At 35.0% G+C, this 18,603-nt stretch overlaps 1 protein-coding gene across 2 annotated transcripts in view; it reads left to right on the forward strand.

The window, feature by feature from the left end:
* The window catches only part of LOC127989645 (astrotactin-2-like), a 463,909-nt gene that overhangs the window by 60,230 nt on the left and 385,076 nt on the right, over positions 1-18,603 (forward strand). For both annotated transcript variants that reach the window (XM_052591441.1, XM_052591440.1), the window contains exon 2: positions 16,717-16,904. In XM_052591441.1, coding sequence (XP_052447401.1) covers positions 16,717-16,904 — 188 coding nt within the window. The remainder of the gene's footprint in view (positions 1-16,716; positions 16,905-18,603) is intronic.

Genomic DNA, 18,603 nt, shown 5'->3' on the forward strand with positions numbered 1-18,603 from the left:
ATTTAATGACTAAGTATATATTTGTTTGTGCCATGTTTTCAATGCAACTTTCAACATGAAATAAATCAATACATGCATACATACATACTCTATTTAAATGACTACATACTCACTTAACCTGTATTAAGGCAATAATCCATTAGTCTTTTTGGTACAGACAGTGTTTCTGAAGCTTAATCGTGCCGTTGTATATTTTTTAAAGCACTTTAATTTTGTACTTTCTGCACAAGGGATCTGTGTAAATACAGACTATATAAAATAAGCGTTAGTTTGAATATGCAGTCGGGCCGTGCCTGTCTCTCTATCCCAGAACAGGGACAACAATGTGATGTGTCATTGGGCTCAAATCCAGATGACAGCAGGAGACGGCGTCCCCTCACCACAGGCCTGTTTTTAATTCATTAGTGTAACCCCATTAATAACTGGATGTGGGACTTATCCAGGCTCCAAAACACACCCTGCATTACTCCCAGCAAGGGCAATAACACTGGAGGGCTTCACCCGCCCCTCAGAGACTGTCCTGTCCCTGCCCAGTGTCCCGAACACCTCAAACTGTATGTGTGTGATCTCATGACGTCAGCTAGGGGCCACGCTTCAGAGCCACCACACATCCTTGTTACGGCCCCACTGTTGTTCTGAACCTTTGTGATGCTGAGCTTTACGCCCCAGATGTCTTTCCAACAAAAGCTTCCCGATGCCCGCAGTCAGCAAAACACTTATCACTCGACTCCTGGCTCAAGTGCTTCTCCCAAAGAAAAGCAATCAGCACACTTGGCAGACGCTGAGCATCAAGTATCTGATTTTCACAAATCATATTCACACAGTCACTGAGGCCCAGAACGGCCATATTGGTTGTGATTTCAATGACACCGCACAACAGAGAAACATGGCAATGTGTGAAACATAAGCTCGCTTTTCTTTGAGAATATGCAAATACTGGAAATGTTTTAGTAGGTTTGCACATTCAAACAGAGAATGAACAAACGACTCAACCTAATTATTACACTTTTATAGTACATTATTTTCTCCAGTCATAATAGGACAGAACTTAAGCTTGAAGGCCTTGTGCAAACGTAGTACACTTTAGCATACTTTAAAAAAAGAAATATTTATAATAGAAATTATAATACTTTATATATATATAAATAATACTATGTAAAGACTACTACTACTATGTTTTCAGACACTTAGCTTCATGTTATATATTTATATATATATATATATATATATATATATATATATATATATATATATATATATTTTTTTTTTTTTTTTTTTTTTTTTTTTTTTTGCACATGCTTAAGTATTTCAGTTGTGTTCATAATAATTAAATTTCTATTGAAACTTGTATGCGATTTATTTCAAAGTTGCGATTGAGTAGCTTACATTTTAAATTAACTTAAAAAATGTAAAAAAAATATTTAACACATCAAAATAAGTGAACTTCTTTAAGCATGACAAAAGATTACAACGATATGAATGTACTTTAAAGTGAAATTTTAGTGTGACATTATTATGAAGTGAACTTTTTACAAAGTGAATTTAAGTTTGTTAAACATTCATAAAAGTGCATTTAAGTACACATAAGTGGCTTTTTATTTCATTATTATAATATCAGTTAAAGTACATATACTACTTTATATATACAGTGTATATACTTTTAAGATTTGAAGTACACTACAACATACACTAAGTACAAGTAGAAATATCATATTCAATATTCATATAATCAACTTTGTTCAGAGTTGTTTGTTTGTATCTCTTTTCCTTGGCACAAAAACTGTCTTCATCATTCCTGAGGCTCTGTTCATTTCAGATCATTTAAGGCCATTGTTTGTTTGTTTTTTTGTTGTTTGTTTGTTGGATTTACACCTTGACAGTGAATGTGTACCGCAGTCTGTCTCTCTCTCTCTGTGTGTGTGTATGTGTGTGTTTCTTGCATTGCCAGTCACACGGCAGTGAAACAAGTGTGCTTCAGCATTGCTTAGCCTGATAAAAGCTGGCAGGCCAGAAGCACTTTACTGTCTGCCTTGATGCACCTGGAGAGATCTGCTCAAACCTGCCTGTCTGCTTGCACCTGCCAAAACTCTGTTCAATTATTCACATCACCAGCATCTTGATAAACATCCACAACTTCTAAAATTAGATTTAAACCAGATACAGAATCTAGCATCAGATCAACATTCAGAGCATCTGAATATGGAGGCTTGTGATGTGTTCATATGTGACATTTAAACGTTGACCGTTCATCAGTAAATGGCAAAACAGATCACTAAAAATAATACAATTATTCACGAGCTTCTTTTTTTTTCAGTATTATTTAAACATTTATTATTATTATTTTTCTTTTTAACTGGCATTCATTTCTCTTTATATTAAGAACACATGATAAAAATAAATAAAAATAAAAATCCAACACTGCAGAGTTTGTACACTAACAAGACACTAATGAGACACTAACAAGTGATTATGAGAGCACAAAAACTGTACGATGCAAATAAACTTTTCTTGTAAAGCATTTCTTTTGAAGTTTATGTACAAATTATGTGAGCTTTTAAATGTTCACCTCAATTCTATTGTTCATAATGACAATGTCAATATTAATTGAGGTTTCCTGCAACAGTCATAATCTTATTTAGTGTGGTAAATATTATTTAACTGTAAAGTGAGAGCAAAGCTTTTAGTAAAGCTGTTTTCTATGTGATATGCATTTAGCAGACGCTTTTATCCAAAGCGACTTACAGTGCATTCAGGCTATCGATTTTTACATATCATGTGTTCCCGGGGAATCGAACCCACAACCTTGCGCTTGCTTGCTGATTTGCTGCTCAATAAATATTTCAGATTATAATCAGTGTCTGTCTGTCTGTATGTTTGTCAAAGCTCAGCAACTACCTTTTGACATGCTAGAAACATCATAAAAAATCCCAGAATTCACCAGTAGCACCCTAGAAACTGCGTAACAACTTATTAGCAACCATCTTGCAATCATATAGCAATGCCAATGTAGCCATCCACCATACCCTGGCAACCAACTAGGAATCACATAGCAACACCTAGCAGCTGGCTTGCAAACACATAGCAATGCCCTCACAACCATCAAAAAACCCACAAGCAACCCCCTTGCAACCACCCAGAACACCATATGAGTTGCCTAGCAACACCTTACCAACAACAAAGGAATACCCTAGCAACTGCACAGCAGTACAGTCACTAACAGGCTCCCAGAATTCCCCTAGAAACCACACAGTAAGCTATCTGTTTGAGAGACTGCATGAACTTAAGTTTTTTACAACTGTTTCAAACTTTCTGTCTGGGCCAACAAAATGGCCGACACGGAACAGAACAAGACACCTTAAATTGTAAAATTTGATAGTAAGAAAAAACTTAAAAAAAGTGGTATTATTTTTATATTTAAGATTTAATTTGACTTATTTTGATATATCAAATAAAACTAATTGAAAATGTAAAAAAAAAAATATTGATTTTTCAAGTAATATACATATAACTTAACTATAGTAATAAGACTTGACTGTGCTTCAAAATCTAGTGAGAAGTACAGGTAAATAAGTAAAAAAGATATGTTATCAAATATAAGAGGTGCCTAAAGTATAATGAACTATTTCAGTGCACAGCATTAGCAAAATGTGCAAATTAGCCCCATGGTTCACTGCACACTTTTCAAATTAAATATTAGCACATTTTAATGCCACGTGGACATCTTATTATATGCTGAAATGGAATCACTGCCATTCAGGGGCATGAGCTTTATTAAAAAGCACAAAATCACCCACTCCCAACAGAGCTGTGTTTCCGTTTGCTTTGTAATTTCTCTAATAAGTGTGCGTAACATGGGCTCTTTCTGCCAATGTTGTGTGTTAAATCTCCAGCCATTAATGAGACCTGTGCTAATGAAGGCTGGTCGTGGGACTCACTGGATCTGACAAAAATGCTCATTTAGTTATCCTCTGCCTTCTCAGTGGTGAGAGATCATTTCATAGCCCTCAGAAATTAAACATTTATTATGAGGGAGAGGTGGGTTAACACTGTTCATAGAATGAGAGCGGTGTCACAAGTTATAAACAGGGTCGTGGTCTTCGAGAAAATACACACGTAAATATTGCCAGCAGAGCCACTTATCTAAATTATATTGCTTGTAGTTAAATTTTGGGGATGTGGTCATGTACAGCATATTTACGTTCCTGTTTATTACTGCATCTTGTGTAATATCTTTCATTCACTTCTTTATACTAAATACGTTTTTCTGAATCAAGAATTGTGAGATATATAAGATCAGAATTGTGAAATATAAACAGAATTGCAAGATATAAAATCAGAATTGCAAGACATAAACTAAGAACTGTGAGATACAAAATCAGACGAGATATAAAAACAGAATTGTGAGATATAAACTCAAAATTGTGAAATATAAACATAATTGAGATATAAACTTAAAATTGTGAGATACAAACAGAATTGTGAGATATAAATGTTAAATTGTGAAATATAATGATAATTGAAAAATATAAACTCAGAACTTCGAGATATACATATAGAACTGTAAGATTTAGACTTAAAATTGCAATATAGAAATATAATTGCAATATATAAACTAAACATTATGAAAATTAACATAATTGCAAGATATAAACTTAAAATTGTGAGATATAATCAGAATTGTGAGATATAAACATAACTGTGAGATATAAACTCAAAACGGCAAGATATAAACAGAACTGAGATATAAACTCAAAATTTTGAAATATAATCGGAATTGTGAGTTATAAACAAAATTGTAAGATATAAAATCAGAATTGCAAGACATAAACGAAGAATTGTGAGATATAAAAAAAGACCTGTGAGATATAAAATCATAGCTACGAGATATTACAGAACTGTACAGAACTGTAACTCCAAATTGTGAGATATAAATAGAATTGTGAGATATTAACTCAAAATTTTGAAATTTGAACAAAATTTTTAGATATAAACTCAAAATTGCTATCTACAAAATTTTGAAATAATTTTGAGTTTACATTTTACAATTTTGATCTTCTTTTTTTTTTTTTTTCAGAAATCAGAATAGTAAGGAAAAGAGTAAAAAAAATGTAAGATGAAGTGTCACAATTATTATTATTTTATTTATGTATTTATGTATTGATTTTTTCTTTTTCATGGTGGAAACAACCTTCCATAAAATACAGTATAAAACATGAACAGAAATGATTTGAGCAACCCTCCACAAACACTGCAGGATGAGACTTGCTCTGATGTTTAATGCATTTGGTTTAGGGGTTTGTTCTAGGTACGAGGATCTGTAATAGCGATGCTTGCCCTAGTAAACACTACTGATAAGGAAATAGATCGCACATGTCCCTCAGCACGCTGTGATCGCAGTGATGCAGATGAATGAGACACTAAAAGATCTGACTGTAAAAATCCTGTGAGAGTAGCGCACAGTTTCTGTCCATGTGAATTAAACTGTATTACAAACCACAGAAACATCATAATATCTGTCTTCAGGTGCTTCACAGCAAGAACAGCAGGCTGTGATGTTTCAAAATGTGACAAATGTGTTAAGCTTCCTATTGTAAGAATGTTTTGTTCTGACTGTCAAAACATCTGTCACTTTCTAATGAAACGCACAGAAGCTGAATTAACAAACGGTGTGATGTGTTGATGAACCATAATTTCAAGCAAACATTCCAAGCAGATTAAAAATTACAACCTATATAGTTAAAATGTTGCATAAGCCAATCGTTTCATACTGTTTTTCATTAAATAAAATATAAAAAATAACTAAACAATTATGCATCATCTGATTACTGATTCTTATAGGTCATTGCAGAATTCTAAGGTCAAATAATTTAGCATAATTATGTTGAATAGTAGTATTGACCGTAATCTCAGTAAGAAATATATTACATTTGTACTACAGCTGTACTTGTCTCATTTCATTCCCTGCTCTCGTCTCACATTAAAATATAAAAATGCCAATAAATATTTTATGTACATTTATTTATTAATTCAGTAAGTATCATGTAATGCGTAAGATAATGTACCACCAGCCTTGCTTTAGCAAAGTAAACTCTGACAGGGTGGATCCCAACTGACTGTACATTATTTAATACATATTTAATTAAATCGATATAGTCGTTTTTACCAATGAACTACAATGTATATTTTTTAATATATAAGAATACTACACAGCAATTTTTCATAAATTAAAAATATATAAATATGAAATATATGTGTATAAACAATGAGTCCAGGCAGTAAAAAAGAAGACTGTTATTGTGAATTGTTATAATAATATTAGTTATTTATTGTTTGTTTGTTTGTTTGTTGATGGAATAAATGCAGACTTTGAAATCACAAACATAACTAAATAAATAACTAACTAACTAAATAAATAAATCATACTTACATAATCCAACCTTTTTGACCTGTTTTTGTTTGTGCTTGATCTGTACATATTTCTCTCCTGATTCAGACAAACCGACTTTTCATTATAGGAAGCCATGTAAAGTTAAAAATAGAGTCTTAATGATGGATTTGTTTTTGATAAACACACATCTTTTGCCTTCACAAGACATTCATTGATGGACTGTTAATTACTTATGAATCATCGTGATGTTTCTGTCAGCTGTCTGGACTTTCTTTCTTACGGCACCCAGTCACTGCAGAGGCTCCATTGGTGAGCTAGTGGTGGGATGCTAATGCTTCTTCAACAATCTCATCTATATCTTAGTAAATTTTCAGCATTACTGCTTTAAGTCAAATTTGCACAGTTGTTATTTTAATTCAGCGGATAATTTTAGACGCAACATATGAGTGCTGTGAGTGACTTCTACAGAGCTGTTTCATTGCTAACAAGCCCTGAAATGAGAGCAAACTGAGATTTATAATGAGACCCAGCACTAGAAATGAACGTGAACGGAATACCTAATAAAATAAATACCTTGCTCTTGTCTTCTGAAATGAAATTTCTGCTCACGGCTGTGTCGCGTAGTCACCGACAAACGTGTCATTCATTCTGACAAAGACGACGGCGACAATGCCACTGATTGAGAGTTTGTTCGGCAACAGCCTCTGGCTCCAAACGAACTAAAACCCACTTCAGTAAGTCAGCCACCAGTCACACATGAAGGTGGCGTCACTTCAGGTGGGCATCAGTCAGACGCTGGCATACAAACAGACAAACAAACAGCACGGACACAAATATGAATAGCGGCTTTTGCTCTTTTAACCGCTTGACTCATAAAAAAAACATCCAGCTGTGTTTTTTCCCCCATAACTCGAACAGACAAACAAATAAATCTATAAATAGATTATGTAAAATGCTAAGTTTAAACATGACCATCTACAGTGGGGCTCGAAAGTTTGGGCACCCCTTGCAGAATATAATTGAAATATAATTGTTTTCCATTTAGTTCTGCCCTTCGTAAGCAACAGAAGATACTTGTATGTTTCCCGGTACACAAATTAAGTACAATTTACCTTGATCTTCAAATTCCAAAAGTTTTCACCCCCCAGCTCTTAATGCGTCTTGTTTCCTTCTGGAGCATCAGTGAATGTTTGAATCTTTTTAAATAGTTGCGTTTGAGTCCCTCAAATGTCCTCAGTCTGATAAGATGCATCTCAAAATCATAAAGTCACTGCTGGAAAGGGTTCAAATATGCAAAGATGCTGGAAAACTGAAGAATCTGCAGGACCTTAAAGATTTTTCTGAAGAACGCTGCTCAGTTTAACTGTTCAGAACAAACAAGGGACTCATGCACAACCATCACAAAACAGTAAGAGAGTCTAAGATCATCAGGTAACAGAACACAGTACTAAGAACCAAGGGTTCCCAAACTTTTGAGTGGGGTTATTTTAATAATTTCAGCATTTTTTTTTTGTCTTGTGGACTAAATGTTAATATATTTTATGTACAATATCTTACTCAGGACAGTACTAAATAAAAAATAACATGCGTTTAGTATGATCTCTCTTATTTTTTTAAAATTACTCATATTTTCACAGATTCTGCAAGGGGTGCCCAAACTTTGGATCCCCACTGTATACGCTACTCTCCTATTCTGTGTGCGCTCACTGGCTGTTCTCTCCTCTGTCATCAAGGTGACCTGCATTTTACATCTACATCCTATTATCAAGCCTCCACTTCTAGCATTACGCTTTTAAAGCAGCTAGTCCTATTCGGTGATAATACAATTTAGCTGGAGCCGACACAAAAAACACCCTCCCTACAAGAAAACGGGCATCGTTATGGAAAACAATGCTGCTGATGTTTATGGCTGAAGTTATAAATGGTTTGTCCTGCCACTGTTCATCCAGGATTACAAGGGCAGGCGGCCAAAAAGGCCTAATGTATTTAAAGTGACACATTAAAAGGATAAACAGTAGCTTTATCTGCAAAGTACATTGACTTTCGTCGAAAAGCAGCAAAATCCCATTAATGAAGCAGTTGGCCAAGTGATTACACATCTCAGCATCTCGCGGGGCAGAGCCACCATGTTGGAGAGGAAAGCAGGTCATAATCATACACACATAAGATTTCTAATCCAGGGTGCAGGGCTGGGAAACCGGCTCCAGTCTAGACCTCTTTTCTAGTCCATTCTTGTACAGGCCGGGGGACTGTCTATTACAACTGCTTACGAGAAACAAAGACCGACTACACCTCATACATACAACATTGTTCTTCTGTATTTAACAGACACTTATCTAAGATGATTTGCAGAAGACTTACTACCGGTTCAGTCCCAGTTCAGCGATACTCTGACACTTATTGCTCACAATGCTGTGTGTCTCAGATACGCATCTTTCACCCTAGGGCTTTCACCTAGTCACTTCATGTGTTTTCTCTGATCAGATAACATTCTGATCATGAAACGACCAGGTTTAAATGCCCTCCGAAACGCTTTGGAGACGGATTTAAATCTGATCACTCAAGGAGGCGGTCTGGGAAGAATTCCATATGAAACTGTTGAAGTGTTCATGCATCTGGTTGCTGAAACCACATATGCCAATTTTACACCTCCAAAAAATGTTGATATAATAAATGTGTGAGTACGTTATAGGCTATTTGACACGTCATAGCCACGTCAAGACAGCACTAATGCAACACTGATCACCACAGATGAGTAGCTGAGTATCTCTTCAGAAAACTGACACACATATGAAACTAAAAGTAAGTCTCAGATGATTAATAGTAAAGTTGTGGGACTAAACAACTAAATTAGCTGATTAACTGCTTTCGTTGACCTGAACTCTGTTACATTTGCATATAGCATGGAAATTAAAGATCAAATTTATATATGTTTTGCAGAGACACATTTTTTTTTTTCAAATCAGCCAAATAGCAGTCAGATCAGAAATTGTGTGAATTTGTTTACATTTCCTGAGCATGTTACTGGCTGCATTTTTACAAAACAAATTAAATTTGTGGTTTATTTTGCATTCATCTGAAACCATTAAACTTTGCTTTTTTGAAAATAAAGATTATTTGTTGGAATCCATACTCAAAAAATGATCTGTTTTAAATAAATAAATAAATAAATAATGGGTCATTTTGGCAAAAAATGTTTGCCCCAGTGGTCTGGGCTGTTTTAACCCAAATATTGTTTTACACTTATAACTGCTAGGTATTAAAACTGCTTAACCTGAAGTGGATTATAAATTAAAATGACTTTAACCACATAAAATCAGAATGAAAACAGTAACAACATGAGCAACAGTAATCATCAAAAGGTAACATAGGTAAGAACAGCATGAAATGGACGGAATATAGGGAAAAAATAAATAAATTTTACTTTAAATTTTAAAGTAAGAAAAAGTGCAAATCGACTTATACAGCCCCTCAACATTGTGACCAAAATAAAATAAACAAGCAAACAAATAATAATAATTAAATTATTATTTATCATTATTATTATAAAGTTTTATATTTATATATATATATATATATATATATATATATATATATATATATATATATATATATATATAAATTATTATTCTGCCACCATTAATAGTCCCACTGCAGCCAAGCCAAGAAACTGAAATCATTGCGTAAATACTTAAAGTAAGGATTTAGGAGCAATAATAAGGGTTTAAAGAATCAGATAACTCAGTGTTCAATAAAAAAATAAAATCTTTCTAAGATTTGCTCTTTGAAAGATTATTTGGGGAAGCAAAAGTATAGTTATCCTGTGGCATCACTGTGAAAAACCCCTTCTAAAACATTTATAAAAAAAATAAAAAAAAGCTGTACTATATCCTTTCATTGGGTTACATAAACCCATTCCAAAGGTTACGGAGTCTGTGACTAGGAGCTCAGCAGACAGTTTATGTTGTTGTTGTTTTCTCTAAATGTTATGTGCTTATATGAGCAGCCTTTCTGAAGCAACAGACTGAGTGAAAATGAGTTTTACTCAGCTGGACAAATACTTGACAATCAGCTTGTAGTGTCAGGATCAGCAGAGGGGACTCAAATGCACTGTGAGGGAATCAAAGATTTCTTGAAAACACACAAATTCTCAAATCACAGGGGTACACCATCTTGAGACAGCTCGACCAGCAGGAAGAGAACTATGCCCCAAGAGGTAGTGGAGGGCGCTATGACAAAATATTTATATCACAGTATTTTTCAAAATTATACTGGTTTCATGTTTTTTCATGCACGACCTTGTGTAAAACTTATTTTCTTCTGATTGAGAAAGGAAATAGGCTACTGCAGTAGATTGACTTAGAATGCCCTATTTTATACTGTCATGATGAGTGAATATTGTAGAAAAATTCCACTTTAAATAGCGAAGAAACACAACCAATTAATACATGTTAACCAGGAGTCACTCTCATTTATAATCACGATATCTTCCAACTGAATCATAGCTAAAGCCCCGTTCACACCCCCAGCAACTTTTTTGCTGCTTGTCTCAAGATTCGTGCTGGGAAGACGCTTGTGGGTGTTTCTACTGCTTGCTCTTACACTATTGGTAGACTGCACGTCTTGACATATCTTTAGAAGATGTAATCACAAATATATATTTTGTATTCTCTGCTTATTTGCATAAAGTTGAAGAATTCTCAACTTTAGTCACTTGACTCGCATCGCTTGGCGCGCCCACATTCCGTCACCAACGGTCACTGTCGCTCGTGTCACTGGAAGTCGCCAGCTCTCCATTGAAAATGTATGGGATTATGTCGCTCTGTTGATGTGTGTCACTGGCAGTGCGAACGGGGCTTATGGCAAAAAAAAAACAAAAAAACACTAAAGTTGCTAAATCTAGCGCTGAAGTCATGCTCGTGTGTGTGAGTCAGGGGAGCTGATGGCAGTGGATGGTGGATACAGTGTTGCCAACTAATTTTCAGAGAAAGTTGCTAAAGGAAGGTCAATTTGTTGCTTAAAGTTGCTTAATGACTTTCCGATGTCACGATTCAAAACTGCGATGACATCAAATCGAAGCAAAAACAATATAGATAAAAAATCATAAATATTTTTTTAATATAGATTTGTTTGTAAAATAGTATGCATAATATAAATATAAATAACTGTATTTTAAATACATTGAATTATTAAAGACACATTTTTGAATGATTACAATTTAGTTGTTTTTTTTTTTTCTAATAGCTAATAAACTAGTAATACTACAAATTCTCAACAATTATGTTTTAAGCGGTGTATTAGTAGTTAGTTTGTATGCTACACTCTAAGAAATGTCTGTAAAAATAGGACACGATCTAGTATGTTAATATGAAATAATTTTCCGTATTGTTTTTTTACCTGCATTTTAAATTGCACACTGTGTTTTTGGGTTACAGTGGATAAATGTATAATGTCCTGGAAAATTACTAGTGTCTTTTCCATTTTTCTTACTAACTGAACAACAATCACAGGTACAAGCTACTAACAAACTGTATCATAAATGAAAAAATATTAAATTATTATTATTATTATTAAATTGAACAAGTGCAAATAGCAGCTAACTTAATTAACGTGATGTGTGTTCTGCTCAGGCATCTTTGTTTTCCTCTTTTTGTGTAATTTGAATGGGAAATGTGTTATTTTTTATTGTCTGGGTCACTTATTAAAAGTTGCCAAATAATTTTTTTTAAAAATGGCAAAATTTATTGCTAGGCTCTTTTGGAAGAAAGAAAGTTTTTAATACAGCAACAAATCATAAAGTCCTCAGAACCAACTTGAGCAACCAGCAGACAGCGGACCTAACAAGACACAACTCAAGACCACAAAGCAACACTACTCAGCATGACACAAGGAAATAGCATGATGTAATAAAAGGAAAAATATATATATAAATAAGAAAATTAGGAAAAAGTTAAGTAAAACTAAACAATCAAAACAAAATGGTAAAGGAAATATATTTAAAGGACACATTATGCCCCTTTTTACAATATGTAATACAAGTATATTGTGTCCACAGAAATTGTCTGTGAAGTTTCAGCTCAAAATACTCCACAGATCATTTATTATATCATTCAGAAAATGCCTACTGTATTTGGCATTTTTGGTCTATTTGGTCTGTATTTTGAGTATAAGCAGAAACACCCTGTTTCTCGGGCCTGTCTCTTTAAATGCAAATGAGTTGCTGCTTTCCCGCCGTTTCCCAGAATAGAGCTGTGCCAGGCTCCTACCTGTTGGTTTTGGTTCTGCTTAGCATGTTTATCGTGGTGAAATCATGCGTTTAAACCGTATTAGTTAAAACTTCTGATAAGCTATAGGGTTTTCTGAGTGCATACATCAAAACCACACTGACAGAAAGCGGACAACACACAGCATGTGAGTACTAAACTAAGTTCTCATTCACACACAAGTTTATGTGTTAAAAAAACATCAAACAAAAAAAAAACTCGAGTTACAAAAACAGTCGGTTATGTCTGTGAAGGTAACCTTAAACTGGGGGCTGTTTCATAAAAGATGCGAAGAAAAGCGGTGATTAAAGTCCAAAACTTTACTTGAACAAATCAATCGGGACTGAAGCGGTTTCTTAAACAATCTTAGTTCAACTGTCTCACTACTAATTTGATCCAGGTTCAATGAGTTAGGATAATTTGATCTGCAAGTTTATTATTAAGCAGCCCTTAATGTCGATCATGGATCAAATCGATCCACCGTGACAAACAGCGAATATTTGTGCGGTTTAATGCATTTGAGACATTCTGTTTTCCCCAGTGCATAACTGACACGTCACATTTGTATATTTTTCATCTGTAAATGTTAGAAAGTAAGTCATATCAATTTTTCTGTCAGGAGTGGGCAAGGCCTACGTGAGCGACACAGACTGAGCGCAACAGAATAATGACGCAATAATTCTGAATAAAATATGCATTCTGCTAAAATATTTGTTGTTGGAAAATAAAATCCTACATATGATTAAATTTTAATCATAGCATTACCTGTAAACCAAATGTAAGCTACTAATGTAAGCCTTAATATCTCAAATGAGTTAATGTGTGTCCCTCTTATTAATTAAAATGTGGTCTGATTTCTATTATTTATTTTCATTTTTAATTGTGTTGAATTTTTGGATGGTACTGTTTTAATGTTTTACTAATACCCATAAAAGGTGCAGCAGTCATAAAACCAGATAGAAAGACTGCATGGTTAGAAACTGCTGATCAACTGGATGGGCAAACTGCAACTGTTCAAATATTTTCATCTTACATAGTTTCCCAGCATAAATTGCCACCGTGAATGAGATTGATCTATGGTAATTTTGCTTTTTGAAACCAAATCAAGTGAAAATATTCACCGGCAGAAGTGCCCTTAGGACCCATATAAGGAAATTCCGCTCCATCTGAGAAGGGGGTGTTGGGGGTGTTTCATCAAACCGCAGTTTTCGCAATATAATTTGGCTCCACTGTCATGTAACAAATCGGGAAACTGCTTCACGCGTTGTTTTGCGCTTATTTTTGTTGCGCTTATTTTTTCTTCAAGTTTCACCCTGGTTTCACCGCGGAGTTTGCAGATGATGTTCACGGCTCGTAATTACGTCACTTCATAAGGTTCCCATGGCGATAGGGGGAAAATGACGCTTTACTTGTGTGAAGTAAACGCAGCATTTTTCAACTTTCTGCTAATATATATGTGAGTTTTTTGCCTAGCCCTGCATATTTTGCTTTCTGAAATTGCCAATTCATGCGGCAAAAGAGTGGCGTATTTAAAAAAATGCGACCCCGCATAAATATGCGGCCTTTGGCTGATTATGCATTAAATCAGGCTATCGCTTAATCACGTTTTTCTGGAGGGACTGACTAAAGCATCTGTTCCACCACTGCAGTGTAACGATTCATTTTGTTATAAGAGATTTCGTTTGAATGATCTCTTTTTCTAATTGTATTATATGATTAAAAATAAGACAGTCAATGTGGATCTTCAGATTAATTTGAGGCGTTCTGGTCTGGTCTCAACACACATTGGTCTTGGTCTCAGATTTTAGGTGGTCTTGGCTACAACACTATTTTCTGGTTCATTATTGTGGTTGTTGCCTGCCTTGACTGGACTTTTATGTTTAAGTGTGTCTTGTTACCCTTGATAGCTTGTTAGTAAAACTTTGTAGTCAGTCTTTTGGATTTGGAACAACTCAAGGGTGTGTAAATAATGACAGTTTCCATTTGTACAGTAGGTGAACTTTCCTTTTAATTTAAACTTTAATAGTCAAGTGCTTAGCGCTGTGATCCTACATCATCATCTTGGTGAATCAAGTCAAGCTCTATTGCAATGAGAGTGTTTGAGGGATGCTCATTTTTAAAGAGTACATTCAGTTTCTGGCAGCATCCTTCATAGCTGGTCTTAAAAATACTACTCAAAATATTTTTTGTCCTTTGCTGTTTGTCAGAATGGGTGCAGATTTAAACAAACTACATACATTGACTGTTTAAAACCCACCAAACATACCATGTTGTTCCCGTATGCTTCTGTCAGGCCCTAATTATATATATATATATGTAATTATATATATATTTTTTAAATGTATTCAACTTTGAGTAGTGGCCATAATCCACTCCAAATTGATCTAAATGGCTTGAAACGTTTGGCTTGTTGCCTGGAAAACAAGTTTTTAGGCTAATTGAAGCTGATAGTGTCATCTGATATAGCGGGACGCTGCTACTTATATTCTCTTGACCACTTGTCTTTTATTGAAGTTTATTTTCTTTGAATGTTTGGCTGGAGGGTCGCCCACTGAAGCAGCGAGTCTATAAAACAGGACATGTTTTTTATTATAAATAATCTGTTTCATGTCACGGTCGATTGCGTACTCTTCGCAGTTTTATTTAAGGACAGCTGATTAAAAAACTGATGACAAGTTTCACATGCTACAGATCTGTAATACAATGCTCAGCAGATTCTGTCGCAAAGACAGGCCCAAAGATGCTGAAAGAGGTGCTTTTAGAGTTTTATACAAAACAGACTCTTTTAAAGGAGGTAATAAATGCATCATAATGCCTGCTGATCATCTTTGACAAGAGGGAAATTAACTGAAATACCTTTAAAATAATATATTTAAGTACAAACAGAATGCAATGTTTTCAGACACTTAACTGTATGTTAATGTCAATTAAATGTTTTTCTTTGTTATTATTATAATTATTTTTGCTCACTAATGGCAGTGAATGGGTGCCATCATAATGACAGTCCAAAGAGCTGATAAAAACATCACAATAATCCACAAGTAATCCACACAACTCCAGTCCATCAGTCAAGAACGTGTTTGTAAGAAACTAATACATCAAGACATTTTTAACTTAAAACCATTGCTTTCAACTGAAATACTATTCTCCATAATCCATAATAACTCCTGGCCTGAATCTGAAGAGAAATCTGCACAGATCAACCACCGTTTACAAGCCAAAACAGTCCAAAAGACCTCTTAACAAACGTGTTAAAGATTACTGTGATGCTTTTATCAGCTTCACTCTCATTCTGATGGCACCCATTTATTGTGCTAGTATAATGTTAAATTTCTACATATTTTTTCAAGTATTTTACATATGCTTTTGCATGTTAGTCAACACATCAAAATAAGTGTACTTCTTTGAAGCATGACAAAATTGTATTTAAAATGAAACAAAGTATAACTTTTAATTTGACATTATTACAAAGTGCTCTTTCTACTTAAGTGTGTTAAGAAAAAAAAAAAAAATCATATCCTTTTAAGATTTCAAGTAAACTACAAGTGCAGAATCAATACAGTTCACTTTTTTGACAAGGGCCATACTTTAATGAAGCTTAACTTGGAACTCTCTGAAGTCTCCAGAGATCTGGAAGAGAAATATCAGAGCAATAATGTCTTCCTCTGGACATCCGGCATTTGTATTAGAGGTCAGGAGCTTCCTGAGATCCGAATGTCCCGTTCTCAGCATTCCGGCCACTCTGTGCTCGTCCAGGGTCAGTTTCCTGCTCCTCGTTACTGGTGAAACAGCTTCATCTGCAGCTCCTTTGAAAATATCAGGCTTATTTGCTCTTGAGGTGTCGCCAAGAGGTCAAACCACAAACATTTCATTATTTTCAGTGGATAAAACAAGTATGAGAATAAAAATCCATTTATAGCTGGATAAAGCCCATGTAAAGTCTGTGTGTGGGAAGCACTGTTTGTCATTATGTTTTTTTTTTTGTTTTTTTTGCATTGTAACATTACTTTTATGAGTGTTAAATCCAGCCTACAGCTGACCCGGTGTTTTGTCCGTGTATCACAGAGATGTCGGGGACAGGGCTGGACATCTCGCAGGTGCACTGGAAGCAGCAGTGGCTGGAGAACGGGACACTGTATTTCCACGTGTCCATGAGCAGCTCTGAGCAGCAGTCACAGGTCACGCAGCCCACCGTCCGGGATCCACCACGTGTGCTGCATGAACACATGCACCTGCTGCACATCTCCGTCATGGTGAGTACTGAACACACACAGCTAATACCATCACAACTCATCCTGTCTTGGATTTAAACATTCCAACATAACAAAACAAAATCAATTCAAGTTCAGTTGCTGCCTAAAAATTTTAATATAATGCTTTATTGTCACTGGATGCATATAGTTGTTTTTTGCACTTTGCATACAACTGCACTGAGTTCATCACACTGATGCTTTGGCAGACCACTGCTCTTAGACAAGAGTATGAATGAGAGAATAATATTTAAAGTAATAATAAAAACACAATGCTCGCTTAAATTGTCGCATCATACTTGAAGAGTTATAAAAAAAAAAAAAAACATTTACTTACCTGAATCAAAATTGTGTGGTGTAAAAGCTAAATCCAGCTTTCTTGCGTCACTGCTGCAATCCAGGCGCGTTTCTTGGAAATCTAAACACATTTATTTCTGAACGTTATTTTTGGGCCAAAGGGAGCACCCAACCAGTCAGCAACAATGATCTAAATTTAATTTGGACATTTTAAACACCAGGATTAAATAAATTATAGCAACCTCATTGTGCATCAAGCACCTCCCGCCATTGTTCTGAATACACTCATCCACAAACAAAGACCAGGAACAAAGACACTTTCTTAAACCCGTTAATAGTCATTGAAATTGTCTATTGCCAGGATTTTGCAATATTCAATATTGTTATTATTGTTTTCTTTATATGTATAGATTTATGTAGAATAAATGCAATAAATGGGGAAAAAATATTATATATGAATAAACTAAATGGGGAAAAAGATAACCAAACAGACAGACACAGGGCTCTAGAGTGTGACCTCATTTTTCAATGGTGCGACTAAAAAAATCAGAGGTCTCACCGGTGAGACCAGCTGTTTGATGGGGAAAAAAAAGTCTCCGCTACTCTGAAAGTCTCCCTGTGGTTCAACAACAGACACTAGAGCCCTGCATCTTAGCCCAATTTTCACGGCATAGTCCTTTTATATTTTAGACATCCATCAATTAGTGATGGAAAAAAAATGCTGCACAAGTAGAAACAACACGTGACCGTACTTCCGCGACTGTCAAGAGCGACTCAACGGTGTTTAGTGTCCCGCTGCAGTGCAGCTGAACAGTTCTGCGGTCAAATACACACAATGGGCTTAAGCTAGCCACAAAGCACCGGCAAAAGTAAATACCATAAATGTGACAGGGGGATTTATCATATCTATGAGGCATATTTTCACTGAGCTTCAGTTCATTTTTGTACTCATGTTAAAGACGACACGGCAGAAAGCACAATGCTTTGTTGATATTATGAGTGCACACAAATAAAAGTAGACCCTTTGCAGTTACAAATGATGTATTACGCTTACCTTTATGAGCAAAAATGACGGTGTATCCACTGAAAAAAATGCAAGTGATCACGCTGGCATTTCAATGTCCTGAAGCATCTCAGCACAAAGTATTGGATGTAGCGCACATGTATCTGGGTCTAATGTTTAAACATTGTTATATGCTTAAACTGTTTAATATCTATAGATTTTATTTTAGGCAAGTTGGGATGATTTGAGAAGGCTAAATTGATGGTTTTAACTTGAAAAACCTGAAATTCGAAATATTGAGTGCACCTAACTTTTGTGCACAGTGTGAAAAGTTAGTCTAGAGCCCTGAGACAGACAGATATATATATATATATATATATATATATATATATATATATATAT

Source organism: Carassius gibelio, chromosome A5 (assembly GCF_023724105.1).
Source record: "Carassius gibelio isolate Cgi1373 ecotype wild population from Czech Republic chromosome A5, carGib1.2-hapl.c, whole genome shotgun sequence".
NCBI classification, from domain to species: Eukaryota; Metazoa; Chordata; class Actinopteri; order Cypriniformes; family Cyprinidae; genus Carassius; species Carassius gibelio.